General features: G+C 47.4%; 11 protein-coding genes across 12 annotated transcripts; 7 read left to right on the top strand and 4 right to left on the bottom strand.

The window, feature by feature from the left end:
- Nucleotides 1–362: 362 nt before the first annotated feature.
- Nucleotides 363–1,951, top strand: E1B28_001701 (uncharacterized protein). The gene is made up of 9 exons (XM_043147657.1): nucleotides 363–512; nucleotides 566–585; nucleotides 636–683; nucleotides 742–817; nucleotides 872–1,046; nucleotides 1,102–1,122; nucleotides 1,188–1,636; nucleotides 1,707–1,750; nucleotides 1,802–1,951. Exons 1-8 carry the CDS (start codon nucleotides 393–395, stop codon nucleotides 1,737–1,739), a joined length of 942 nt encoding a protein of 313 aa, XP_043016371.1. The 5' UTR covers nucleotides 363–392; the 3' UTR covers nucleotides 1,740–1,750; nucleotides 1,802–1,951.
- Nucleotides 1,952–2,116: 165 nt separating this feature from the next.
- Nucleotides 2,117–4,296, bottom strand: E1B28_001700 (uncharacterized protein). Its single transcript, XM_043147656.1, has 4 exons — nucleotides 4,125–4,296; nucleotides 3,586–4,064; nucleotides 3,177–3,522; nucleotides 2,117–3,119 (listed from the first exon to the last, which is right to left on the bottom strand). Exons 1-4 carry the CDS (start codon nucleotides 4,281–4,283, stop codon nucleotides 2,169–2,171), a joined length of 1,935 nt encoding a protein of 644 aa, XP_043016370.1. The 5' UTR covers nucleotides 4,284–4,296; the 3' UTR covers nucleotides 2,117–2,168.
- A 586-nt stretch (nucleotides 4,297–4,882) lies between these two features.
- E1B28_001699 (uncharacterized protein) lies at nucleotides 4,883–6,343 on the top strand. Of its 2 annotated transcripts, XM_043147655.1 has the most exons (5): nucleotides 4,883–5,549; nucleotides 5,614–5,843; nucleotides 5,924–6,009; nucleotides 6,067–6,160; nucleotides 6,241–6,343. In XM_043147655.1, the coding sequence occupies exons 1-3, from the start codon at nucleotides 5,264–5,266 to the stop codon at nucleotides 6,005–6,007; spliced, it is 600 nt and encodes a 199-aa protein (XP_043016369.1). In that variant the 5' UTR covers nucleotides 4,883–5,263; the 3' UTR covers nucleotides 6,008–6,009; nucleotides 6,067–6,160; nucleotides 6,241–6,343. The 2 variants fall into 2 exon arrangements, with proteins under 2 accessions (XP_043016369.1, XP_043016368.1); XM_043147654.1 differs by lacking the exon at nucleotides 6,241–6,343 and having other exon boundaries at nucleotides 5,614–6,009; nucleotides 6,067–6,192.
- A 113-nt stretch (nucleotides 6,344–6,456) lies between these two features.
- Nucleotides 6,457–15,002, bottom strand: E1B28_001698 (uncharacterized protein; the record flags this gene model as incomplete). The annotated part of the gene is made up of 29 exons (XM_043147653.1): nucleotides 6,457–6,736; nucleotides 6,802–6,913; nucleotides 6,974–7,098; nucleotides 7,150–7,433; nucleotides 7,491–7,696; nucleotides 7,749–7,879; nucleotides 7,936–8,027; nucleotides 8,079–8,211; nucleotides 8,268–8,496; nucleotides 8,551–8,699; nucleotides 8,756–8,986; nucleotides 9,041–9,824; nucleotides 9,874–9,931; nucleotides 9,992–10,242; nucleotides 10,298–10,430; nucleotides 10,482–10,791; nucleotides 10,839–11,291; nucleotides 11,342–11,446; nucleotides 11,502–11,612; nucleotides 11,659–11,829; nucleotides 11,876–12,349; nucleotides 12,401–12,529; nucleotides 12,585–12,665; nucleotides 12,718–12,864; nucleotides 12,919–13,052; nucleotides 13,123–13,282; nucleotides 13,333–13,366; nucleotides 13,810–14,839; nucleotides 14,891–15,002. 29 exons carry the CDS (start codon nucleotides 15,000–15,002, stop codon nucleotides 6,500–6,502), a joined length of 6,606 nt encoding a protein of 2,201 aa, XP_043016367.1. The 3' UTR covers nucleotides 6,457–6,499.
- A 215-nt stretch (nucleotides 15,003–15,217) lies between these two features.
- On the top strand, nucleotides 15,218–16,627 carry E1B28_001697 (uncharacterized protein). The gene is made up of 2 exons (XM_043147652.1): nucleotides 15,218–16,082; nucleotides 16,137–16,627. Exons 1-2 carry the CDS (start codon nucleotides 15,356–15,358, stop codon nucleotides 16,388–16,390), a joined length of 981 nt encoding a protein of 326 aa, XP_043016366.1. The 5' UTR covers nucleotides 15,218–15,355; the 3' UTR covers nucleotides 16,391–16,627.
- Nucleotides 16,628–18,303, bottom strand: E1B28_001696 (uncharacterized protein). The gene is made up of 3 exons (XM_043147651.1): nucleotides 17,554–18,303; nucleotides 17,454–17,503; nucleotides 16,628–17,403 (listed from the first exon to the last, which is right to left on the bottom strand). The coding sequence occupies exons 1-3, from the start codon at nucleotides 18,264–18,266 to the stop codon at nucleotides 16,742–16,744; spliced, it is 1,425 nt and encodes a 474-aa protein (XP_043016365.1). The 5' UTR covers nucleotides 18,267–18,303; the 3' UTR covers nucleotides 16,628–16,741.
- Nucleotides 18,291–19,353, bottom strand: E1B28_001695 (uncharacterized protein). The gene is made up of 2 exons (XM_043147650.1): nucleotides 18,857–19,353; nucleotides 18,291–18,806 (listed from the first exon to the last, which is right to left on the bottom strand). Exons 1-2 carry the CDS (start codon nucleotides 18,975–18,977, stop codon nucleotides 18,463–18,465), a joined length of 465 nt encoding a protein of 154 aa, XP_043016364.1. The 5' UTR covers nucleotides 18,978–19,353; the 3' UTR covers nucleotides 18,291–18,462.
- Nucleotides 19,354–19,536: 183 nt separating this feature from the next.
- On the top strand, nucleotides 19,537–19,940 carry E1B28_001694 (uncharacterized protein; the record flags this gene model as incomplete). Its single annotated transcript, XM_043147649.1, has 3 exons — nucleotides 19,537–19,557; nucleotides 19,618–19,798; nucleotides 19,867–19,940. 3 exons carry the CDS (start codon nucleotides 19,537–19,539, stop codon nucleotides 19,938–19,940), a joined length of 276 nt encoding a protein of 91 aa, XP_043016363.1.
- A 340-nt stretch (nucleotides 19,941–20,280) lies between these two features.
- E1B28_001693 (uncharacterized protein) lies at nucleotides 20,281–22,197 on the top strand (the record flags this gene model as incomplete). Its single annotated transcript, XM_043147648.1, has 9 exons — nucleotides 20,281–20,426; nucleotides 20,474–20,566; nucleotides 20,625–21,020; nucleotides 21,074–21,148; nucleotides 21,204–21,282; nucleotides 21,339–21,406; nucleotides 21,459–21,579; nucleotides 21,642–21,867; nucleotides 21,932–22,197. The coding sequence occupies 9 exons, from the start codon at nucleotides 20,281–20,283 to the stop codon at nucleotides 22,195–22,197; spliced, it is 1,470 nt and encodes a 489-aa protein (XP_043016362.1).
- A 159-nt stretch (nucleotides 22,198–22,356) lies between these two features.
- Nucleotides 22,357–22,806, top strand: E1B28_001692 (uncharacterized protein; the record flags this gene model as incomplete). The annotated part of the gene is made up of 1 exon (XM_043147647.1): nucleotides 22,357–22,806. One exon carries the CDS (start codon nucleotides 22,357–22,359, stop codon nucleotides 22,804–22,806), a length of 450 nt encoding a protein of 149 aa, XP_043016361.1.
- Nucleotides 22,807–23,450: 644 nt separating this feature from the next.
- Nucleotides 23,451–24,185, top strand: E1B28_001691 (uncharacterized protein; the record flags this gene model as incomplete). The annotated part of the gene is made up of 1 exon (XM_043147646.1): nucleotides 23,451–24,185. One exon carries the CDS (start codon nucleotides 23,451–23,453, stop codon nucleotides 24,183–24,185), a length of 735 nt encoding a protein of 244 aa, XP_043016360.1.
- Nucleotides 24,186–24,384: the final 199 nt, after the last annotated feature.

Raw genomic sequence — 24,384 nt, 5'->3', positions numbered from 1 at the left:
GAGAGCCGCAGAAAGGCTGACCGTGCCGTGGCGAAACCACTGGGAATTCTAGAAATTGTGCAAGTATCAAAGTCCTCGCCACGCTGCAAAAAAAAATATTTAAAGAAATAGAATAAAATCGTATCACTAAACCCGGCTCATTCGGTATAAACTTACCTAACTCGAGTCAGTGGAAACGGAACCGGAAAAGATAGCTGTAGCTTGGTGGAAGCTTGGCCAATGTGTATGTCGAATCCGGCTGTCATCCGAGTCCCGACTGGTGCACGGATGAAGCGATTGGGAGTTGTTTCGGGTAGCATCCTTTGAAGAGGTGGGAACATTTACCCAAAAAAGGAAGCACCTATCAACGCATTGACACGCTGCCACCTCGTCGTTGCCGAGCAGCGTTAACCATGAAAACGCTCACTTCATTCACTTCACTCTACCTCATCTCACTGGCATTCGCTCATGGAGGTCATGAATCTTCTGGCCCAGACAAAGGCGAAACCATTCAGCAATATGCTCGCAGACATGTATGATTGCCTTTTTCAGTTACTTCTCATTCATGAATAACTTTCGCTTCCAGATGGCCAAGGAACACCATATGTGAGCCTATCAACTTTTACTGGTTTCACGTTCTAATAGCAGTGTATCAGCGATTCGTTCGACCTGCGCAGTTTCTTCCAGCTTCATGACCTAAACAGGTTCGTTCGTCACCACCACCCGCTTTTTCAAGTTATCTCACTTTTGTGTAAACTTTAGAGACGGGTTTTGGGATAAAGAAGAGATAGAAGCCGTCTACGGAGTCCACCATGTCTACTCACAAAAGAAATCCAAAGTACATAAGAATCACACCCACTTTCCCAATATCGCTTACAACTTCATTTCACAGGATGACGTTGAACACCAGAAAAAGGCAGATCAAATCGTAACAGAAGTTCTGAGAGTGTTGGATGCAAACAAGGATGGGCGTGTAACTGCTCAAGAGTTTGAAATCGTAGGGCTGGACGGCTTGCCCAACTTCGATCATCTTGGAGCAGAAGGTCATCATTACGACGTTGAAAGTGGTATGTCGTTTTTTAAAACACCATTAGCGTGCCAAGCTCATACCGAACGTCTCAGAATTCTTTTTGCACCATGAAGGTCAGCAAGCAATCCCATCTCCTCGTGTATTACTTTCACTCTAACCTTGAGTTTAAACCAATCAGAGGAATTCCATTCCACACCTGAAACTCAAACCGACGAATCCTACAATCACCCAGAAGACATTGAACATTTCGCCCAACACGAAGCAATCGAACGAAAAGAAGTCGAACGCGAAGCTAGATTCCAAGGAATCACAGTCGAAGAAGCTTTAGAACAACATCAAGAACACCCTAATGAACCCATTCAAGATGCCTCTCAGTCTGACAAGGACCAAATCCCTGAACATCCACATGCTGAGCAAGTCGAGCCTGATCTAGGGCCTCAGGAGCCTTCTACTGCTCCGAACCCACGAGTCACGCGTGTGACACCACCGGAGAAGCAAGATCCTGCTGTCCGCTTCAGAAATGCCAAAGCTGAGGCTGAAAGCAAAGGTGATTGGGGAGCTGGAGATGCGGGATATCAACGACCTATAAAGGCAGAAGATAAAATGAGGAGAAACCTACCGTATAAGGTGAGTTTGGGTTTCGATCACCGGCTTCAGTCAATTTTGCACTAAGGGCTAACATAAGGACCGTGTTCAGTATAAATTCCGTCGTAGCTGGGGTGATTTCTAAGTCACTATATTGTCCGTATACCTTCGCTTCGTGAGGTGTCATCCGATTTAGGTTCAAGACAGGATAAACCGCTCCGTTTTCGCTGTCATATAACTAGCTTTTTCATCATCAATTATTCATGTACTTATGGTGCCGTGGCCAGCTGGCAATGAAGCACGCAAAGGGAGTCATTGAGTATAATCGTGCAATTCAAATTGTCTTGGCCCACCATTTCCGTACCGCAAGTCCAAGTACTACGCTCACCCATACCTGGGCCTGAATGGACTCACTCGTTGCACTTTCAAGTTTTTTTCCCTCCCGAACCTCGTCGTGACGGTGTTGTTCATCCGCCAATGACATGGGAACTAGATCCTCAGAGTTGAAGGTACCGTTATCGCCGCTAGCGGAATCAATTAAAGGTTCAAATGACCGTCTTATTACACCTTCATCTTACATATTCAACAAAGACCCCATCCCAACCCCCGTCTCAGCCTGCGACGCCCAATTAATCCTCTGCGACTCCCTCAACAACTGCACCGCCCTCTGCCAATCCCCAAACCTCCGGTCCGACCAAACGACCGTCTTCCCAAGATCCATAACCACAATCTTCATATCCTCCAACGCAGCTATACACACCCTTCCCGTACCTTCATCCCAAGTAATCGCTGAAACCCCACTCTCGGTGATTCCGTTATATGAAGGATCACACGCAACGAAGGATCTGTAAAGCAATTTGGGAGTCGGGAACCTCTCCTTCCCAAGTACAGGAACCTGAAGATGATCCTTCACAGCGTAAGGTTTATAAGAATCGGGGGCATATCGAGGGTTGAAATATCTTCTCAACGAAAGGAGTTTGGGATGACTCGTACGGTCGTCGCCGGGAACGGTATAAATCAGCGAACGGGATATACCAGGAATGACACGCGTATCCATTGATTCGTTCTCGTGTACAGTTTGTGGGATGACAGAGTCGAGGGCGTACTGCCATTCATTAGTTAGTGGATCCATGATAGGGAATATCTCGTAGTGTAATATGCCAAGAGGACCCCTGGTCCGAGCGTAGATCGAAATGGGTGTCAAGGCAGTGTTGTCTCTCCGTTCGTATAACTGTGGAAGGTCAACGGCTCGAGGGATAGTCGGGTAATCGGATATGTGGAAGCTGGTGACAGTTTTCCCTTCAATGTAGACTCGGTCCACTGGGTGAACTTGACGAGGAAATTGGAATTCTTGTACATTTTGAGCTTGTAGATGTTCGAGGTAAGCTGCATCGTCCTTTTTCGGGAGGTCATAAACCTCGATAAGATGAGAATCGTGTCCCACTATCTCCCCTAGCAACACAGTGCGCACGACAAGTACTCGATTCTGCTGAGGTAAAACTCGAACAGCACGTATACGATGTTCCTGCATAGACGAGAGTCAACACAAGGGCAACTTGAGGCAGAGGAATAATGTGCTCACATTGTACGGAAATGAAGGATCTCGGATGGTTTGTAATGTAGTCTCTTCCTTGTCCAAGTCGTGAATAATGATCTTGTCCTGAACAGAGAAACTGCCCCAACAAACACCATCCTTATCGAAAAGGGACGCATTCTCTATGGGTGCGTCGGCCTCAAAAATATAGTCGACTTGAAGCGGCTCGGCCAACCCCTTCACCATTTCTGCAAACTGGGGTGAACCGTGGTCCATTGTTGGATCTGACAGGCGTTCGAGATCTCCCAACGCAGTCCGAACGATCCACAATTCATATGCAAGTGGATATGGGGGACGAACGTCGGTTTCTGAACTCCAAGTCGCTGGATCTTGCCTATAACAGGTACCCCCTTGAGCACCACACCCTTGTACAATACAGAGGAATCGTGAAACATACCCATGATAATTATTGTCCTTCGGAAGCCTGACAGAGAGGATAATCGTGATTCCCGGAATCCCTCCTTTCATATCGAACCTCGCATGGATGTTATACGCTTTCGAAGGAACCAGTCTCCTCGCTATCAACGCCTGACCAAGTCCGTGGGGAGTTTCAAGGTCATATATACAGAGCCAAAACCGATAACTGAGGACATCCTTGATAGATGCCACCAAGTAACGGCCACCGGGGAGAAGCTTGAGTTCCAATACCTGCTGGAACGCGGATACGATTTCCTTGCTCAACAATCTCGGGGTAGGCCCTCTCCAGTTATCATCTGCACACACAGCTCGAGTAACGATCTGCTCTATCTCGAAATCGGTAGCTTCAAGCGTATAACGAAAGTTGGGACGAATGGGAGGTATTGGGATATTTAGCCGTTCGAGAAAGCGCCTCCAGATGATGGGGTCATGAGTGGTTAGGAAGAAGGACTTGTCGACCTATTTCAACAAAGATTTCAGCAATGAACGAAGTACGTTAAGACTCGGAGCTCGTCTCACCCGTCTCAACCTGATGACATCCTCAATCGAGAGATGTATTATTATCCAGTCCACGATGATTTCCAACGGAAGGCGATGAATATAGCAGGTTGTGTAGCGCTTGAAGACATTGATGAGAAGTTGAGGAACGTATGGTGATAAATCAGTTGGAACTGGCATTCTGGACGCTGGCGGTGAGGAGATGGACTGAACACCCCATTGCGCATGACAGATATATAGTAAAAGGGATAAAAAATGGAAATATTTGTTTTTTATCTCATAGCGACGACTCTGAACATGGAACAACGATTTCTTGTTCGAGTAGAAGGAAAGTGGGTTTCCTACCGACACGTGCCTGCTTCACCCCAAAGCACAGGAGCATGTCCGATCCGTTGACCCCCAATTTGGGCCATTTTTGGTACAGATTTTTGGGTCAATTTGGGCAGATTTTTGGTACATTTGGATTGGGGTGGGAAATTTGGACCATTTTTATGTACCATTACTGATACAGCCTCACACCTACACCACTGATTATTTTACAAATTTTTCTAAATTAAAACGGTCCGGTACTTACCCTCGGCCAGGACAACACTAGCGACCCATTATTATGTACATACGGATCGGACCTGGCTACCGACGAGGCCACTTACGCACACCAGAGATCGTAGGTGGTGCTTAATTTGGGTGATTTTATGTACATTAGGATCGGAGTGTCGGCCAAAATGAGACCCCTTTTTGGTACATCCCGGATAGGACAGTCCAGGGTATATGCCCCCCTCCTCAAAGCACGCACTGTTTACCAGCAAGTGTGGGACTGCACGGCACACCAATCCCACCTTCCCTCCTGCTTCCATCCTCAACGCCTTCGCGTCGACTTGGATGAGTTTATCCTAGCTGTATCCGTGAACACTCATGATAACCGTGCATTTCTGCTGATGCTTGTATCACGGTTGTTTTGCGAGCACTTGTTATTTGTTCTTTCATTCGAAACTACTTTTCCCTGTAGATTTTTTGACATCGAGGCTCCGTACGACGCGAAAATCGACTGATGTCGTACTATCTATCATGTGAAAAAGGAGGTCGACGTTAATACAGGGCACAGCACCCCCTAACTTTATCGTTTCTCTTCCTAACCCCCATCCACAAGCTATATCTCTATCATGGAACCTCAACACACCGCCAACAACGACGTGCCGCCGCCAACTTGGCCCACCTGGAAGCACATTGCCCAACAATTGTGGATACGGACGGCTTCCGCCATGTTTCTGTGCGTCTCGCTTTGGACGAGCCAGTTCCTTTTCACCCCCGACTCCACGGCGATTAGTACCAGAGTCGTTATATACATTCTCTATCTCGTAGTCGTTCTTGCACCACTGTCCATCAAACTCCCTCCACATGAGTGGCTTGCGGCATTCATCGACCTTACCGGAATCGCATTACATTTTCGTAAGTACTTATTTTTTCTGGCAATTCTGTTACTCGCTGTCCTGATCCCTCCGGGTTTTCCTAGTTTTGGGCACCAGAATGACACACCCATTTCCTGACTCATCACTCAATGACATCTTCATGCTCATACTCAAGGCCCCCTTCTTTTTCGCCACAGCTCATCTCCTCACTGCATCAGCCATGACCTTCATGCTGATTTGCATTGAGGGGGTGTTTGACTCTGAAAGGATGGGTTTTTTTGGGCGCCATATTCTGTGGATACATGCCACAGTGGTTCTCCCTTTCAAGACTGTTGTAAGCAATTTACTATCATCATCACACATGAGTTTCTTTCTATTGTACTCTAACAGATTCAAACTGACAGACATTTTTAGAAACAAAGATACACCAGTGGTCCCTGTTCTTTTTTTAGGCCTCAATACAACCTTGCAACAGACACAGAGAAGTGTCTGAAATGAATGTAAGCTCATAGTCTTTCAAATGATTATTGTTGGACTGACCACCTATGCAAACTCAGCAAACAGCCAGCAAACTTGAAGACAGTGAAGAAAATGATGGATAGTAACAAGTGGTTCTAGTAGTTCAGTAAACTATTCTACAAATATTTCTCTGTATGTAAATTTGGTTAAATGTGATATGGACCATCAGAATTAACGTGAAACCCCTGATAACACATCCTGAAATCCTGAAGTTGAATGGAGACCATTGCTTTGGACAGAGGTTCATTCCTGGGGTGGACATTCAAACTCAACAAGGATGTGGTTTTACATCAAACAGATTGGATCGTATTTAGGAGGCGTGAAAACAATGGGCACTTTGACGACGACTTCGTCGTCGTTACTGGTTACAGACTCCTGGGTCCGAGTAGGTCCATAATCACGACTCCGACCGAGTACCGTAAAAGTGAGAGGGACAATACTTATTGGGTATGTACATACGTAGATACACAGCTAACGGCCATCAAACATATCCTCCAGTAACCCTCTTTCCACGACATCCCAATCAACGTTCGCGTAACTCGCGTACACACTTTCGTACGTCGACATACTGACGCTCGAGAAGAATGGCATCAGTTCCCGGATGCTGTCGATCTGATGTATGGAATTGAGAATTGGCCTTCGCATTGGCCGCTGATTCCCAAAGGACGAGAGATTGTGTGCCGGACTCGGTCCGGCGTTCGAGGTAGTCTTTGGAGATAAGCATAGTTAATACAGCTATTGGAAGGCGGATTGGCTGAAGTCAAAAAACGTACTCTCGGTAGACTCCCAGCAACTTCTGCCAGTTGATCCATCAGTGCTTCAGGCGCCCAACCATTCGGTCTGTAAATGGCATCAACTGTATCCGTTATGAATATCCACTGATGTCTGCAAGGCAAGAATGGAAGTTTAAGAGCATGTCGTCTAAAACGGTAACAATTTTCTTACATTTGGAACTCCTCGGTCTGAAGCGCTAGCAAGAGGTCTAGACATTTGCAAGCCGAAAGAATCAATGGAAGGTCCTCCGCGCCATCCGTTGGTAATACAGTGACCGTTTGCTCGAGAACACGATACTGGGAGAAGCTACGCATTAGTAGACAAAACGACACGACCAAGTCACTTACTAGTTCTGTCAAAACCACAGGCCAAAAACTCGTTAGACTATGTGGAGAAAGGCGACACAACAACACCCGAATGCAAAGGTAAACTTCGCTTTGCACAACTGGCGATGTGACGTTCCGGAGGACATCGACGAGTTTCTCTTGTATCGACGGTAATTGGGTGAGGTAGTGGTTTTTGTCTGCTGCAAGTAAAACCAGTGATAATCTGCGAAGATTGAGAGAACGAAGAAGCATCTCATATTCCCTGTTGGTGAATATATTGGCAGAAGGGGCCGACGCTATTTTGCCTGTTTGAGGGCTGAAATTAATTGCCTTTTCTTGTTAGGAACGCGAATGGACATTACTGAGGAGTTCGGGAAAAGCCGTCTTATCTGAATCAAACAGCGATTTGATGATGGGTTTCCACATTTCTGCTGATTCGGGAGTGCAGCTAAAAAGTCTGTTGTCGTTTAGCAGCTCTGTGACCGGTGACTTCCAAGCCTTGAAGGCAGACGGTATCCTGGTCATTTCTTGTATGATCGCTATAGTCGTGGAATCAACCTCTAGCGGCCTGTTGAGGAACCTCAGTTCTACGAAAGGAAGCCATACATACGAGGACTCACCGCAATTTCCCCCTCAGACACGGACTAACAACATAGTAAGCAATATTGGTGCATGAAGTGGAAACTTTGTCGGTGTCGACGAGGAAGCGTCGAAGACTCGGAAGGACACTGAGAGCGAGAAAATCGGTGATCTGGCCAAGGAAGAAAGTCAGATTGACCAAGGTGTCGACGAGAGGTAACACTTCACTTGAGAAACAAGATCAAGAGGCGGACCAGGCTTGGCTGCATCAACTGTAAGCGACGGCGTGGTAACATTCAACTTTTCATCCAGTTTCGTTTCTACATGAACGTCACTAAAAAACTTCTTAGCACCAGGATATCGAAATTTACCTCCACGAAGAGCGGGTGAGTCTCTGCCATTGGCCACAAGTGCCTCTTTGGCAGTCCGACGAATCCAAGACCCAGAATCGTATGATTTTCCTACGAAGGCCACACAGGAGTCAAGAAGCTTTGCGTAAATTTCCTGGAGTGGTACGTGAGCAACGCGTAACATGAGGGTGTGCGCATTTAATTCCCTACCTGCAGGTCTTTGCGAATCCGTCTATCTTCCATCGCCGTCGTCTGGGTGACCTTCTCTGCCAAGACGGTCACACAACGAAGGGCGGGGAACGTAAGCGGCTTCAGCTCCTTCGTACTTCCAGCGATTTCCTTTGTGAGCTGGTAGAACCGAGCCCACACCTGTATTGCGAGTGGCCCTTCAAGCCTACGAAGGTACTGTTCGAGGAATTTCAACAGGACGAGATCGCTCCTGTCAAGACTCTGAGAGGCTGATTAAATATTAAAGTGAAAGGGCGAAACCTACAGATCAGGATTGACCATTTGCCGCTTTCTTTCTGAGATCCCAGTGCTCCGCAGAGAGATACTTTCACAGATCATGTGAACGGCATTCTGAGCACTTGCAATCAGTACATCGACGAGCTCGAAGGGAGCATCTGCAGAAAAGATAAAATCCTTCAAGAATCGAGTCAAGAGAATTGTTAATGAACGGACAAGTGCAGGTCACTCACGGGAAACTCTGTATTCCAGCACTCGACTATAGATTCGAACACTTCTCCGGATTGAACACGGAATATGTGCTCAAGTGCGCGACGACAACGTAATCGTGTTTTGTTGTAGATGAGAGAAAGGGATTCATCCCTTGATGATGGACTGTCAGGATTTGTCCACGACAGTGTACACCAGGTTAAATAAAGAACTCGAACGCCTTCATGTAAGGCACGATATGCAGGGGAACGAGGCTAGGAGGGTAAGTCAGATGGTTTTTCACATTGCTTGAGATAAAAGGATCATGCCGTCAGTTGGTCCTCGTTGGTTGTCTGGGCGCCGTCCGAGCTGAAGACATTCGATACGTATCCCAGAATGCTGGTATTTTCCGTAGGTTTTTCCGCCACTTGAATATCATCGTCAAAGTTACTCTCCTGTGAGGGATAAGCTAAACCCAATAACACAAGTCGCTCAAGAGCATTGAGTAACATGAAAAACTCTGCGTCCGTCGCCGTAGAGGAGTCATCTCCTGTAAATTCGAGGCCTTTGGACGACATCACGAGGACACCTCTTAACGACAGCAGAAGTTGCCGACAAAGACAGTCATTCAAAGGAGGAACCAAGGCCTGTAGAAAGGGCTGAAGTTGAGGAACAGCTAGGAGCACGAAATCAAGCCATTGTTGCAGGATCGATCGGTTTGTCGGAACAGCTATTCCATCAACTAATGTCTGGATGAGAAGAGGATTGACCGAATAGTTGCGTGTTGGTGCATCGCCGGCATCTGTAGAATTATGGCTTTCGACCGAAGTATCTGTGAGCCTCTGTCTATGCTGCCGGTTGTCAATGGCTATCGAGGCAGAGATTACTGAGTGCAACAAATGTAGCAGCTTATTTTGGAGGTCAAGTCTTCCTAGATGGACAAAGAAATATAGTTTTCCGATGGCCACAGCTTCGATAGACTCCACAGCTATCGAACTGAGCTCTCCACGAGACACAATTGCCTGCAGGAGATCTATACTTGTTGAATGAATGGTGACGTTGTACGGATTCATAGTGGGTTCCAGAGAAGCCTTTGGTTCCGATTGTAGGAATCTATAACATCATTGATATTGGAAGGTCTGAACGAACGGCCACAACGTACTGCAGCAAGATTTCGAACAGCACATCGAGGTAGGTAGCGTCTGACTCGTGAAAACCAGCTTTGGGTGGGAAAGAGAAATCAGCCGGCCTTCCTTTCGTTTACGATGCCCAAGATTTACCCATTTCAACTCTCTCAACGAGTCCGGGATGCTGAGAACGCTTGATGGGGGTTGTTCTGGCGGTTTTTGCAAAAACTTGGCTCCCAAATTGGACGATAGACAGCAGCATATCAAGGAGGTGACGCGCGTATCTCTGGTCCAAAGGACGTTCGTACAGGAAACCTTGTATTTCCTTTCCGCCAACCTTCATTGAAGTCGGAGTTCGTCGTATCGATGGATCCAAAAGGTCAAACAATAATGGATCAAGTACCCTAATTGGACGACTTGAGTTTTTATCATGCGCTGAAACGACCTGAGCTAATTTACCGAGTGTAGGACCTCAGATTGCAACGCATCCACGTCTCTCCTATTCGACGTAGTACCGGATCTTCATTCTTCAGCGTGTCGAGTATAATCATCATCGGAACCTTGAACTTGAAACCCGGTAAAAGATTGTCCTCTTCATAAGCATCGTTAACGGAGGAAGTTATGCAATCGAACTTGTACCGACCAGTCAACCTCCAAAGGACACCAAATGACTCATAAGTCTCTTGAACATTCCTCGACTCTGGAGACGCCATGCTTTGTGCTAGTATAGATTCTACATGTGGCCTTGGAATGGATGCTTCTAATGCCCAGACCAGGTTCACGGCCCGCAGATGGTACGCTGCACAATCTGGGCGTAGATAATACATTAGCCTGGTGACCATCTTGGACATTGTGGCTCGTTCGTCAATCGAGAAATTGGGTTCTAAGCCCTGCGTTTGTTGTAAAGCAACGATAAGAGAGACGATTCGGTCCACTACTGTGAAATTCGCAGACTAAAAAGAATTGATATTACGACCAATGAGATGAGGTGGAGACTCACCTCATGCTTGAGATTGTCCAGAACGGTAGCCAACCACTTCCGTGGCTCCCAACATAGTGTCATCTTTGTGTTCAATCTTCCAACCAACCTATCAACTAGTAGCAATGATTGCGAAAAGACTTCTCTCAACAGGTTGAGGTTCGCAGATGCCTCGATTAGATTGTGTGATAGAGACATGCTGAGACTGATCAACCCTTCGAACGCAGACCCAAACGGTTTCGAATAGGATCCGGACGGTTCAGGCGCAGTTACAGTCGCTTTAATCCCATAGAAAGTGCATGCAAAGACATAGGGTCGTTGTGACACACTAGCCTTCTGTATCCCGCTAGTAACTTCTGGTCGACTCAAAAGAGCAGACTGTGGAATCTGTCGAAGCATAGTAGTAAGGAGAAAGAGTGTTCGCTGCAATAGTTGAGTTGGTCCTTTCCGAGAATTGTTGCTGTTCAGATGGATCTACAGTAGTAATTGAATTGCAAATCAACGCCAGTATCAAGAAGACTCACCAATGTTAGGTCGAGAATAGCTGTGAAGATTAGGGGAAGGTGAATGGTTTGTATCTCTTCATCTTGAGTAAAAGTTGTGAGGACAAATATCACCATGTCGATTGCCTTAATATATCTATGTTTGAGATGCATCAAATCGTCGGTAAGAAACTTATTTTACCTCGAAATGTTCGCTTTCTCCAGTTATGTCGTCAAATACAGCGGAAAGGAGTTGCTTCCAGATCATTTGTGGCTCAGCAGCTTCATATAACGTACTAGCTGTCATGGCCACCTGGAATCTATTAGCTCGAGCATATAAGTAGTCGGGCGAAACGAACATCTTCCTTCCCGTCTGGCGATGACTCCATATGGCGTTTGATTGCTTTGAATGAATCGTAAATCAACACTTCTGTCAAAGCTGAACCAATCTCCCATTTATCCAATAGTGATATGAGGATCTTGAATGGCCTTGATTCACTGTATTCATCGGATGGAGTAAACATATCCTCCTATATTTTAGTGAGTAAAAGTCCTGTAGTCGTTCGAATTAGATACCTTGAGGCTGCCTTTCAGTAAATCCAAGGCATTCGTCTTCAAGAACTCGATCTGGCGATCGCTCTTCTCTTCCGGACCCAGTAGCCACGAGTATAACCGACGATTCAAGGACAAGTCACGGCGAAGTACGACACTGATAGCTGCTCTCATAATGATCGCACGATCTTCAGTTGACGCTCGTCTTATGGTATTGCTATCCACGCGTAAGGATTGAAGTAGCAGATCGAGAGCACTGCGTCGGACAAGTAGGTTATCATCTTCAAGCGCTGCAGCAAATGCGCGTATCATCAAACCAAGGTCTTGTCCGACGACCCCCGTTATGTCTTCCAGTCCGTGTAATTGTGGCAGTCTGCGAGACAGGAAGTTGAGGGCTGTACCACGAGAGGCAGGGGATGTTAACATGACTAGCCAGACGTTTTGGAAAAAGAAGGAGGGAGAAACGGTTCCGGACAATCGGTCAAGTAAAGATATAACCTAAAACGCGTGTTTGAGGAGATGAAGTCCAATTAGAAGGTTCCTACACACCTTTTCGAAGAATTCGCTTGTCTCCTCCTCAAGACCGGGCAACAAAGCCAGAATAAATGATTTTGTCACGGGACGAAGACCAGATTGAAGAGGAAGATAATGGGTGTCGTACAGGTTTAACAAGGTGGGCTACGGGAGTGTTGTTAAGGTCTTCATGAAGCCCATATCCTGTCCCAACACGCACCTTCACTGAAGTTGCAGCATACTCGAAGAAAGGAAACAAGCCAGACGACCAGATTGGTAGATCGCGCTTTAATCCCTCGGACTAGAATAAACTGATAAAAATGAATCTCTCGATTCTGAGCTGGATTACCCACCCCAAGAACCGCGAGAATGTGAGCATAGACATCCAATGCGCGCTGGTGAACGCCTGTTGGAAGTGCAGGATTTAAGCATTGAGATAAACGTTTCGAGACAATCAATTTCCGTGGTATCTCCTTGAATTGCATGTACGACTGGAACGTCTAGAAAGCCGTCAGTGCACGCTTAATCCAGGGAACTTGGACCCAGCACGACACCTTCAGCAGCTGTTTCAGAAAGGCTATACAATCCGCCCACTCATGGACATTATCGAACGAGTTGAGGCATTTCTCCACTTGCTGCGTGTATTTTTTGTACTTGGGATCCGACAAAACAGCCTGTTGTGCTGCCGCTGCTTTCGCAGACGGTTGCATGGAAAATGAGTTGCCGAGGATGTGAACAGACCCTGATTGATTGCTAACCACGTTCACCTGCTCGCTCTTGAATCCGCGTGGATATCGCCTTCTTCGTAGACTCCTGGTCCATCGTCTCCTCTGGCCAAATGGCTTTCGTAATTGTCGTTGAAGGTAAGGGTGAAGTCAGGATAGCGGTCGCTGCGGAGATGTCAATGACTGCGGTATCCTATGTATTCACAAATTCTTGAATTCGGGTTCTGATTGATTTCTACAGACTATAATGTATTGAATACTCGAGCCAACGAGATACCTTTGAAACCTCAAGATAAACATCTAGAAGTCTGATCGGGGACAAACTACAGAATTATTGGCCGGGTCTGATTCTTCAAATTCTCATTCTCGGAGCTGTAAAACTCAAAGTCCAAATTCACAAACTTCGGACATTTGAGTTCTGAGCTAGAGAATTGCTTGTGAACGGTGGACAAAGCTATGTACATCCTCGAATCATGGCATCTCGGTCGCTACAACTTCGCTATCAATGGCTCCGGGAGCAAAGAGTAATGTTTCTCGCCAGATTCTGCCACTTCATCAGCAGATATTGAGGTTTTTGGCTGACTACTTACCGATAGCTTTTCTGTCAATTTCTTGGACGTTCCGATATCCCGCCACGTTGAGCAAAATGTCGAAATCAGCTAAAACGCTCTTCATGACGTGACGAACGCCAGTCTCTCCCATTATGGACAGACCCCATACCCACAATCGACCAACAAAGACGAACTTTGCACCCAAAGCGAGGGCTTTGAATACGTCGGAGCCGCTGCGTATGCCTGAGTCGAACATAATGTATGTCCTGTCTCCGACCGCTTGAGTGGAATCAATAATCGTTCTAACTTTTTGGACAAGAGAGGCATGCCTTCTGCAATCTTCTCCAACGCATCCAAACTCGCTACCGCACCATCAACTTGTCGACCAGCATGGTTGCTCACAACAATCCCATGACATCCAATATCCACGGCTTTCCTCGCATCCTCCACGCTTTGAATGCCCTTCAGACAAAATGGCATGTCCCCGGAAATCTCCTTCCACACGCCCATCGCCCACTTCACTTTCTCCCATGTATGGGCTCGCCCATGCCAGACATTATCAATCCATGCCGCGCCAGCTTCATTTGGCTGTTTCTTTGGATCAATCCCCCTCTCCCTCAACCTCTTCTGAAACACGGGATCCGACAACCCCAAGTCGGCACCGATACCGCGGTAGAAAGCGTAATTGGAAGTACTGACATCGTCGTGGCGCCAGGCAAGCTGCCATGTATCCAGCGTGAGGATGCATGCTTTAAATCCCGAGTCCACGGCGCGTTTAAGAAGGGAGATAGTGAGCTCGTCGTCATGAGGCATGTAGAGTTGGAAAAATCGAATTCCTTTTCCCAGTTCATCGTTTGTTTTTGCGACATCCTCTATGCTGCTACTTCCGGCTGTTGACAGGCAGTACGGCAAACCCAATTCCCCTGCCACTTTCGCGACGGGGAGCTCACCGAGGGGGTGATAGATCTTGTTGATACCGATGGGCGCAAAACCTATTGGAGCGGGCACTCGGTGGCCGAAGATCGTGGTCGCAGTGTCGCGCGTGTTGGTGTCGACAAGCATGCGGGGGATTATGCGGTGACGATAGAAAGATTGGCGGTTAACAAGATGGGTGTGTGATTGCGAGGCACCAGAGGAGGCATAGTACCAGCCGTTCTCTGTGAGTCGGGTTTTGGCTAAGGCTTCAAGTTTAGCGGGATCTGTGGAGATTGATTATAAGGACAGGATGGAATACGATGTGATGAAAGTACCGGTGTTAAACGGAGGAACTTCTCCGTCGTTGACCCTCCAGAAGTTTTCGCGCTGGTATATCGCATATTGGGGTGTTGTTCTGAGTTTTGCATTTGGTGCCTTAGGGTCCATCGTGGCGAATGTTGAGGAATACTGACTTGAGGACTTTCTCTGGACACCCTCATAACACAACTGATGATGTGACCTATGACGACGTTCGAACATGATACTATCTTTGGGTTTTTCCTGGAGGAGTATGTAGTAAGAATCTTCTATGGACCATGTGAGCATAAGTAAACCGCATTGATACTCGGGCAAGGTGTTGAACGCGGGATCACGCAGGAGCTCGCTGATCAATGTCTATAGTATCATGTTATCTCCGAGTGTAACTGCCGTTGGATCACTTTAACTTGTAGGTGCTTGTGGGTGCAGTGGCCCAGTGTCACGCCGGATGCTGACCAAGACTTTCGGCCTTGCGCCAGGCCATGAACCGACATCCGTCGGTCCACCTCCATCACTTAACGGGTGACAACTCCTGGCTTATCGCCTTCATTGACGACGAAAATTCTGTTACTTTACTCCTAGACCCGTGGTTCACCGAACCAGACGTTCAGGTCCATCGACTTTGGCTTCGACAGGCTCATCCTACTTCCAAACAACCTCAATTTTCGGATTTTCAATCGTTAAAAGAGTTTTTGGCAGCTCAAAACCGACAGGTCGATGGAATCATCATTACGTTTGGGTACAGTGACCACTTGCATCGACCTACAATCGACGGGGTAGACGAGGATGTTCCGTTTTTTGCGTTCCGGAGAGCCGCGAAGATCTTGCGAACTTGGGGTAGGAAGCATGTTCACGAGATCGAGAAAGAACCAGCGTCTATGGGGATTGTCGAGAGAATTGTTGAAGCAGACAACCGGGCGAATAGAGTGTCGAGAAGATCATTTCTGGAGAAACTAGATGTCCGACTGAGCTTTCTACCGACAACTGCTCCATTTTGGGAAGACTTTGCGCAAGGGTATCTACACGGCTCCCTTACCTTCGTGTTTTCAAAGCTCGACAGCTCCGAAGGGAAAGGCGCTATAATTTATTCCCCCCACGGAACGCCGGTCGAGGATTTGAAAACCTGGACGACTAGGCGAAAGTCAGAGGACTTGGAACTTTTCGCTCTCGTTGCGGGATGGAATGTCGTCAAGATGCCTTGGTTGTTAGGTACGCATCTCCCGTATTTACGCAACATTCAATAAAGAAGTTGATATGCCTTAGGCGGCGTGATAAATTTCGGTTCCCCAAAAAACGTCGAAGTCGTACAGCTGCTTTCGCCTCGATATTGGTTGAGAACACATGATGAAATCACCACGATGAGCGGTTTTGTTTCTATGGTTTTGAAGAGAGAGTTGTGGACGAAGGAGCGTGTTGAAAGTGAAACCAGAATGTTCGGGAGTAGAACAAAAGTGCTCGACATGGAGCCAGGAGAAACTCTTGCTCTTCCTCTGGCGTTCAATCACGCTGAATATTGAAACCAGCACAAGTTCGGTTAAGCTTCTGGTAACGGCTGAAATCAGTTTAATTGACTCGATTTGATCCTTGGATTACAATTGGGTTCTTCTGCGGTGGACCCTTGGCAGACTCATGCACTCAAGCAAACCAGGGGCGCCTTTGATCACACCAATATTTTGTTCAGTCGGGACGATGTGAAACGACAATAGAATAATGCCTCTGAAGCGATTTATCTTCAATATTGAACAATGAAGCCTAGCCGTAGGTCTATTGAGGTGCAAAACATTCCGATAGCAAGTAGCTTTACAGTGTAAACATATTAGTCCCATGCAATTATACAAGTATGTAAGGTAATCAAGGAATGGGCAGCCTTATGCCGCTGATACAACCATATCGATATCCCCTGCTTCACTGGAGGGTGGGGGAGGAGGAGCCATCTGAGATATCCTCATCTTAGACGGACCATGGACACTTGCAGTGACTGGGCCATTCGCCTCCGGCACAGAAGACCCAGATCTAGACGAATTGGTAACCTTCTTCTTAGATCCTTTACCACCCGGTGGTGCAGAAACTGAATGCCCGCCTCCGGCTATCTTCCCCAATGGAGGCCCAATTCCATCACCATTCGCTACATTGGTTGCTTTTCCAGCCAGCAAGACTGTCGCAAACTCCGATTCTTTCTCCCCAACCCAAGCTCGTGTAAACCATCTCCCGCCAGCGATACCTCGTATCTCCCGATTTGCGACCCGCCAGTGTCGAACTCTCGTCTTGGTCTTATCAAGAGGGATATTGGGTGCAAAACCTGAGCTGATTTTAGGAGGCGGAAGAACTGGGAAAGGTTTAGTCGGTAAAGGATAAATTGGGACGGGAACTTCTTCGAGATTGATGGGTTGTTCGGGATTTTGAGCGGTGGATGTATTTTCAGAGGTTTCTATAGGGATGTTAGATGATGCATTCGCCTCCTCAGGTTCCGGAGAGTACGAATCATCGATGTGTATGCCTATTGGCGAAGAAGCGGCGGTTCCAGTCATCCCTGCAGCCACATTGAGGTCTAGAAGTACTTGAAAGAGAAATGGAACCTACCTTCACTGACCGTATCTTCTGGGGGCATCTGAGGCATTCGTAGCTTAAGCCTAGGAGACCTTGAATGTTGAAAATAGAACTCTACAAAAAGAACACGTACTTCGTGGATAATGTCTTTGCCTTCTTCGATGGGGTTTTCTTTGACGTTCCCTTCTTCTTTGACGTTGCAGACAAGGCAAGAGGTGCGTCTGGATCTTCATGAGAGATGCTTATCCGTCCTTCTGTTCCTGAATCTTCAAGTTGTTCAGTAATTGGATTGGCTTGGAACCAGGACATCGTAGGTGCAAGATTCGGCGCACCCGGTTGTTGAGTTACTTTCTCCTTCGGTTTCCCTTGAACAGAACCGTCACCAACTTCTGACTTTTTACCGTGGTCACTTTTGCGAGCTTTCCTTTTACCAGAGCCGCCAGGGGCTGCTGTTCCAGCCTTTCGTTTTGAGGAGAGCGAAGCAGCAGGTATAGGGCCATCATCATCGTCAATGAGCTGGTCTTCCTGGTCTTCCTCTTCCTCTTCCCCTTCCTCGTCATCACCAGTGTACGGTTTTCCAGCGGAAGAAGTGATGGTCTTGGTCTTGTCCTTGACTACGAGCTTCAGTTTGAATCTCGGATTGTTGGCCTTTGGCGGTGGAGGGGTCTGTTCATCACGTAAAGTGGAAATTTGTGGTGCATCCATGTCAACATCGTCGTCCATGACACCGAAGGTCGAGGTATGGGAAGATGATGGCGGTTCGTACGAAACCCAGGGCCCGACGCGGAAGGGCAGCACATTGCCCACGGCGTCCCCCGCTGTACCGTTGTATTTAGGTGCTGGCATTAATCCTTCGGATTCGAGGTAAAAGAAGGGTGTAACTGGCGCCTCTCTTTTATACTTTTATATGTCGGCAGCCTCATTGCATAACACTATCGAAAATTGACTTCTATCAATCTATACTAGGAAGTCGTAGACAGTCCACATGATCCTCATATCCTGTTATTCCCCAGCTCCTAAGTTCCAATCATTTCCCGCCGAATTAGCCTAAACGGGTTGACGTATTCTCGTAGCCTTCCCATTTCGCAAGGCCATCTTCCACGTCCAGCATACGGGTTCCGTAAAAGATATGGTGTGTTGCCTTCATCTCTCTCCAACCTTCGATCTGACCTGTCTCGTGGGTACGTTTTAATTGACCGCCCCAGATACTCCATCGATCGCGCTGAGCATGGTAGGATGCGACGCAAGCACCACATTCTTTGCATCGATATCGGTGCTTGGCCGGTTTGTCCTTTACCTTGTAAAGCTCGAGGGCCTGTTCGCCGCCATCGTGAGTCCAACGAAAGGCAGGAGGATCAAAATGAATGGTGTGAACAAAGGGGCACCCTGAACGTTGAATGAGCTGGGCAGGGCAAAAGCTAAAAGTTCGAACGTACCGGTGAGTCGTTGACACAACGTACAATGACAATAAGCACTGATAATCGGCTTTCCCGACACCTCAAACCTAGTAGCACCGCAGTAGCATCCACCATGATACACAGCTTGAGTTTGAGACATGATGATGATGGAGAATAGATGTAGAGAATAGAGCTTGTGCCTGTGACCGGCAGTTCCTTAGTCCTTTTAGTACGGGAAACTCCTTCCTTCATTGAGTAAGTATAGACTAAACCAATGAAAATGCGGGTATCTGTAGACACACTCCATTCTAGATGCAGAATAAACTCACCATTCCTCATTCTCTCATTGCGCACGAAAACGCAATGATACTATGGACTTGGCTTAGCCATACTTCAGATAATTAGATTCCTGGCTCTGGTGGAAATCCAGGTCGAAAACGTTGTACTTGCACTGAGCAACAGTGATAGCTGGGAGAGAGTCGGTGGACGTCCGGACGGCGGAAGACTTGACGCTCTGCTTACATAAGCATACCGAATTCCTCCGTTGGACGGTGACCTCCACCTTTCCCTCCAAATTCCAGGCAAGTTTCTCAATTCTGTTGCCAGTTATTATCGGGTGCTCACACTTATTACTGTATGTTTCGCTTTTGGTACAGTTTACTCAGAGGTCCAGGTACCTCGTTATCTTACCCGAGTGTTCAAATAACCAGTTGCCGACCATGGCCTCGCAAACTTTGAACGTGAGTTCTTGTTCTTGTTGTGGAATTTGGTGTCGATATGATCGCCAACGCCTTGCGTAGGTTGCCCGCTACACAGCTCTCTTCACCGGCGTCTTTTACGGCTTCTACCACCGACGGACACTTCAGGCAGCTCACGATGCGCAGAAGGTCCAAAATGCAGTACACGAACGAGAGCATTTGATAGCCCAGGCCAAGGAGGCATGGAAAAAGAAGCAGGCTCCAACGTCATCCAACGATGGTGGTGAGTAGCTATCATACTCTACATATGACTGCCATTCAGCTTTATGCTCATGGTCTTTCACCTTCCAGTCATAACAGATCCAGAAGATCCTCGGTTCGACTTGGAAAAACTGTTAATAAAATGGGAGCACGACGCTGCCTAATACGGGCCATGTATACATTACAACCTTCTGCATTCGTTCGTTATTATCATCACATAGACCCAAACTGGACTTTCAAACACCTAGAGGAGTTTTGAAGTAACTTTTTGCTGCACAACCAGCCATTCAGGTGGTGGTTTGTGTTGAGGGCTTCTTTTCAGGCCTCTCAGCTTCTGCATGACATGTAGATAAAAAGATATCATTATGCTTTACCAACCTACGCGCTGAGCTGGCTGCAGTGGAACGTGAGAAGAAGTTCTGAACGCGTCCTTTTCGTTTCGTCGCGTCTTTTGCCTCTTACCATCATTATTACAGTTAGCGGAAATCATACTTTCCAAGGAAAATGAAACCGCAAGTCGAGGAGGTTGAAGATGATTTGGGTGCTGAGGAGGAAAACAAGATAATCAATGAAGTGCGGTCCTACTTGCCTCGTTGTTTTTGTCTTGTCACTGACTCTCGCTGCGTTAACCTAAAGGAATATAAAGTCTGGTGGGTCACTGATATCATTCAGTCTCAATTTCGCTCACAAATACTAGGAAAAAAAATGCGCCATATCTTTACGATCTAGTCATTACGCATGCTCTTGATTGGCCGTCCTTGACATGCCAGTGGTTTCTGGACAAAGAATCGTCTGTTCAATCACATTTTTCTACTGTAGACCAAACTTAATCACGTCGAAATATCCAGGCCGCCCAACAAATCATACTCAATCCATCGTCTTCTCCTCGGCACCCATACCTCTGGTCAGGCACGAGACTACGTCCAAATCGCGACTGTATCGATACCCAAACGCGATTCGTCTGCCTCTGCACAAAAGCTTTCTCGTAGCGACTACGATGATACGCGTGGAGAGCTTGGGGGACACACTATCCCACCTGCCCCCAGAATTCAAGTCATTCAGAAAATTAATCATGAAGGAGAAGTCAATCGCGCAAGGTACATGCCTCAAAACCCGGATTTGATTGCTACGAAAGCTGTTAGCGGGGAAGTACTTGTTTTTGATCGGACGAAACATCCAAGTGAACCAGAGAAGGATGGGGTATGCAAACCAGATATCAGGCTGATTGGACAGAAGCGGGAAGGGTGTGTTCACGCGTACTTTGTATCGGCCTATTCTGAACGAACTTGCCGCTCAGATACGGTCTTTCATGGAATCCCACGAAGTCTGGTCATGTCTTGGGCGCGTCGGAAGATATGACTGTGTGTCATTGGTGAGCCTACTTATTGTGCTCAACCCTGGTTTAAGTAACGAGTGACATCAAACAGGGATGTCAACTCGTACACTAAAGCAAAGACTTCAATCGAGCCAACAACTGTCTTCAAAGGCCACTCGTCGGTGGTTGGGGTGAGTTTTAACTTGTTTCTGCACCACCCACCGTCTGACGTATGTTTTTCATATAGGATGTTGACTGGCATGCAACACAGGGGACTGTTTTTGCCAGCGTTGGTGATGATAAAATGCTCATGATGTGCGTCTACGCGTCTTTTTTCTCGATGTGCTATTTATCCATCCTTGCTCAGTTGGGATACAAGAACGCCGGGTGAGCCGGTAACCAAAGTTCAAGCTCACGATCGGGAAGTCCTCTGCGTCGCGTGTAGTCCTGCGTCTGAGCACCTAATCGCTACGGGAAGTGGCGACAAGGTTATTGTTACTCCTCCATTAGACATTCTACATGTCACTTATTCTCATCCTCACTTTCGCAGACCGCGGCCCTGCATGATATTCGCCAACCGACCAAGAAACTTCACGTCTTTGAAGGCCACGCAGATGAAGTTCTCAACTTGGCATGGTCACCACACAATCCCACAATCTTTGCATCGGCAGCGGGTGATAGAAGAATAAACGTTTGGGATTTGTCGTTGATTGGACAGGAGCAGACGCCTGATGACCAAGAGGATGGACCGCCGGAATTGCTGTTCGTACATGGAGGTGAGAAGGGCTTGTTGCTCAACCATTTTCGAACGGAGAATCATCGTTTTTTGCTCCTTTGTAGGACATACCTCTCGGCCTACTGACTTATGTTGGGCTCCTGGAGAAGGAGAGAATTGGACTGCTGCTAGCGTATCGGAAGACAACGTTGTGATGGTCTGGCAACCAACGATGAGGGTATGGGCGGGTCCTGAGGTCAAGGTTGATCCAACTGAATTGGAGGCGGATAGTATGGAGGGGATTGAGGATTTGGAAAATAACGGGAAAGGGAAGCAAAGGGAAAAAGAGGAGAAGGGAGACAATGGAGATGGCAATGCTATGGAGGAGTAATTGTATGATGGTTGTGTGCTCAATTTATTGTCTCTTCTTCCTTCCCTTCTTCTCCTTACCTGGACCTGTCAAATTCTGTGAATTATCCTGCATCCCTGGTCCTCTTTGTGCATCTAATGTGACTGTCACATTAGCTCACGTCGATCTCCTCCCACTCTAATGTCACTGGGGACACTCCCGCCAGAGCTTTACAGTTCGATTATATCCCATTTTCCTCCAGATCATATCGTGCGGAGCGTACTTTCTCTGACAAGAGCTCTTCCACACGCTTCCATACCTCAACATAGCCTCTTTCGCAATATCCGCATCACAGACACAAACCGGCTCATCCAATTCTACCACCGTCTGCGCCGGTCTTCAGAGGAAGAGAATGCATGTTCTTCAGTTCGCACCTTCACCCTGAAATACTGGGATGTGGATGCGGAGGTCCTGCTGAACGTCGTCCATCTCTTACCGAAACTTGACTCCTTGACGCTATGGATTGGGCCGTTGAACTTCGCCCCTCAGCATCTTGAGGAATTATTCGACATTTCTAGAACGAAGAACGGCGCTAGGCGCTTAATATGTCTGGAAAAGTTACAAAATCTGACATTGCGGTTCAAACCATAGTGCATTCTCTGCCCCCTTTCTGCACTCAACATCTGATAGCACCGGAATTAGCGTGCAGAAGGCTACATATCATAAATTCCTCGAGGTAGAAAAACTTCAACAACCTAGTCGTCTCACGTAGGAACCCACCGTTGTGTTCTTTAATTCCAGGGATCATATTTCGACAGTACTTTATATGCGATTTCTCGTTGGCCGCGTACAACACTATCAGCACTATGCATAGTCCAAGACCCGTTTGAAGAAGCAACATCCACTTCCTTATCCCGACCAAACCAGCTAGGGTTTGCCCAGCCCATCGTATTCTTCCAGATCGAACCGGCATTACCGATCCTCCTACGATCCCCTACCATACGCTCATCTCTCACCTCCCTTCGTTTCCGCCATCCCGGAAGGTTAGCCGTTCGTTTACTCACCCCCCCCCCCCCCCACCTAATCTGCCGTCCTTTGGCCCTTCTCGAGGAGGAGGAGACACCGATTCCGACTCAGAAGATGAAGCCGAAAGGATTAGACGTCAATAAACACACGAAACGGCACACCTTTCTGCAGCACCGTGTCTTAAACTGCTTGACATATCTACTTCATCTATCCTTGCCTCACATATTCCCAGTATCCTCGCAAAGTATCCATCACTAGAGCATCTCATCATGGACAAGTGCACACTGTTACCGGGTGAATTGGCTATCAGGAATGAATGCGGCGATTGGGCCGCGTTGGCGAAATCATTTGCTTTGGAAGGAGTGGTCAAGGCGCAAGAACAGCAGAAAAAAGTGGAAGAGTGGGTTGAGCGGATTAGAGAATACGAACGGGGTCAGGTGGGGCATGGTGAAACAGAAGGGTCGATTTCCAATGTCCGAACACAAACAAGGAAGACAAGGAAGGGTCGAAAGGGAGTATCGTTAAGGAGGGAAGATGCCCCACCAACACCACAGCTCCCTCCGATTGACTCAAAGAAGGACAAATTTCGAGGGCCTCGCCAACCGGGAGGTACGAGCTCAGTAGTTTTGAGTTCGTCCACGAAACGAGTGCGGGTGGTACCTTCACTTCCGACCATGCGCTCTTTTGCCACCGAGTTGAGTTTACCTCCGTCACATGCTGCTGTACGCGATGCTGGTGCTCGCAGAGCCCTTGTTGAGACGATTCAGGCGAAATGGGAGGAAGGTTGGGCGGAAGGCATTGGTCAATTGGTCCGTCGACGGGGACTCGCACGAACTAGTTGGCGGAATGGAATTGTCAGGGTTGTGAGGTTTGCTGAGGTCGATGAACTCAAGCTTGGAGAAAGTGTAGACGATGAGGAAGCGTTTGGAGATACAGAACGATATCGACGTGGATTTGTCTATGAGGGCTCCTATACTTTGTCTTGCCGGAACCGACATGTTTGAGGACGAAGCGCACGTAGGTAGTTGTGGTCGGTATTGCTCGGGATGTATGGGGAACATAGAAGACTTCGCGGAATGCTTTCAGTCTTACTTGAATAAAGGGTGATGAATTTTGATATACAGTGGGGACCCCTGGGGTCATCCAGTATTGTGAAAGCGACAAGTATAAGCAATACCACCCTCCTCTCTTCGGGTATCACAT

The sequence above is a fragment of the Marasmius oreades genome, chromosome 1 (assembly GCF_018924745.1).
Source record: "Marasmius oreades isolate 03SP1 chromosome 1, whole genome shotgun sequence".
Lineage (NCBI taxonomy): Eukaryota > Fungi > Basidiomycota > Agaricomycetes > Agaricales > Marasmiaceae > Marasmius > Marasmius oreades.
Note: the sequence above shows the minus strand (reverse complement) of the source record. Positions and strands in the feature narration are given on the sequence as shown.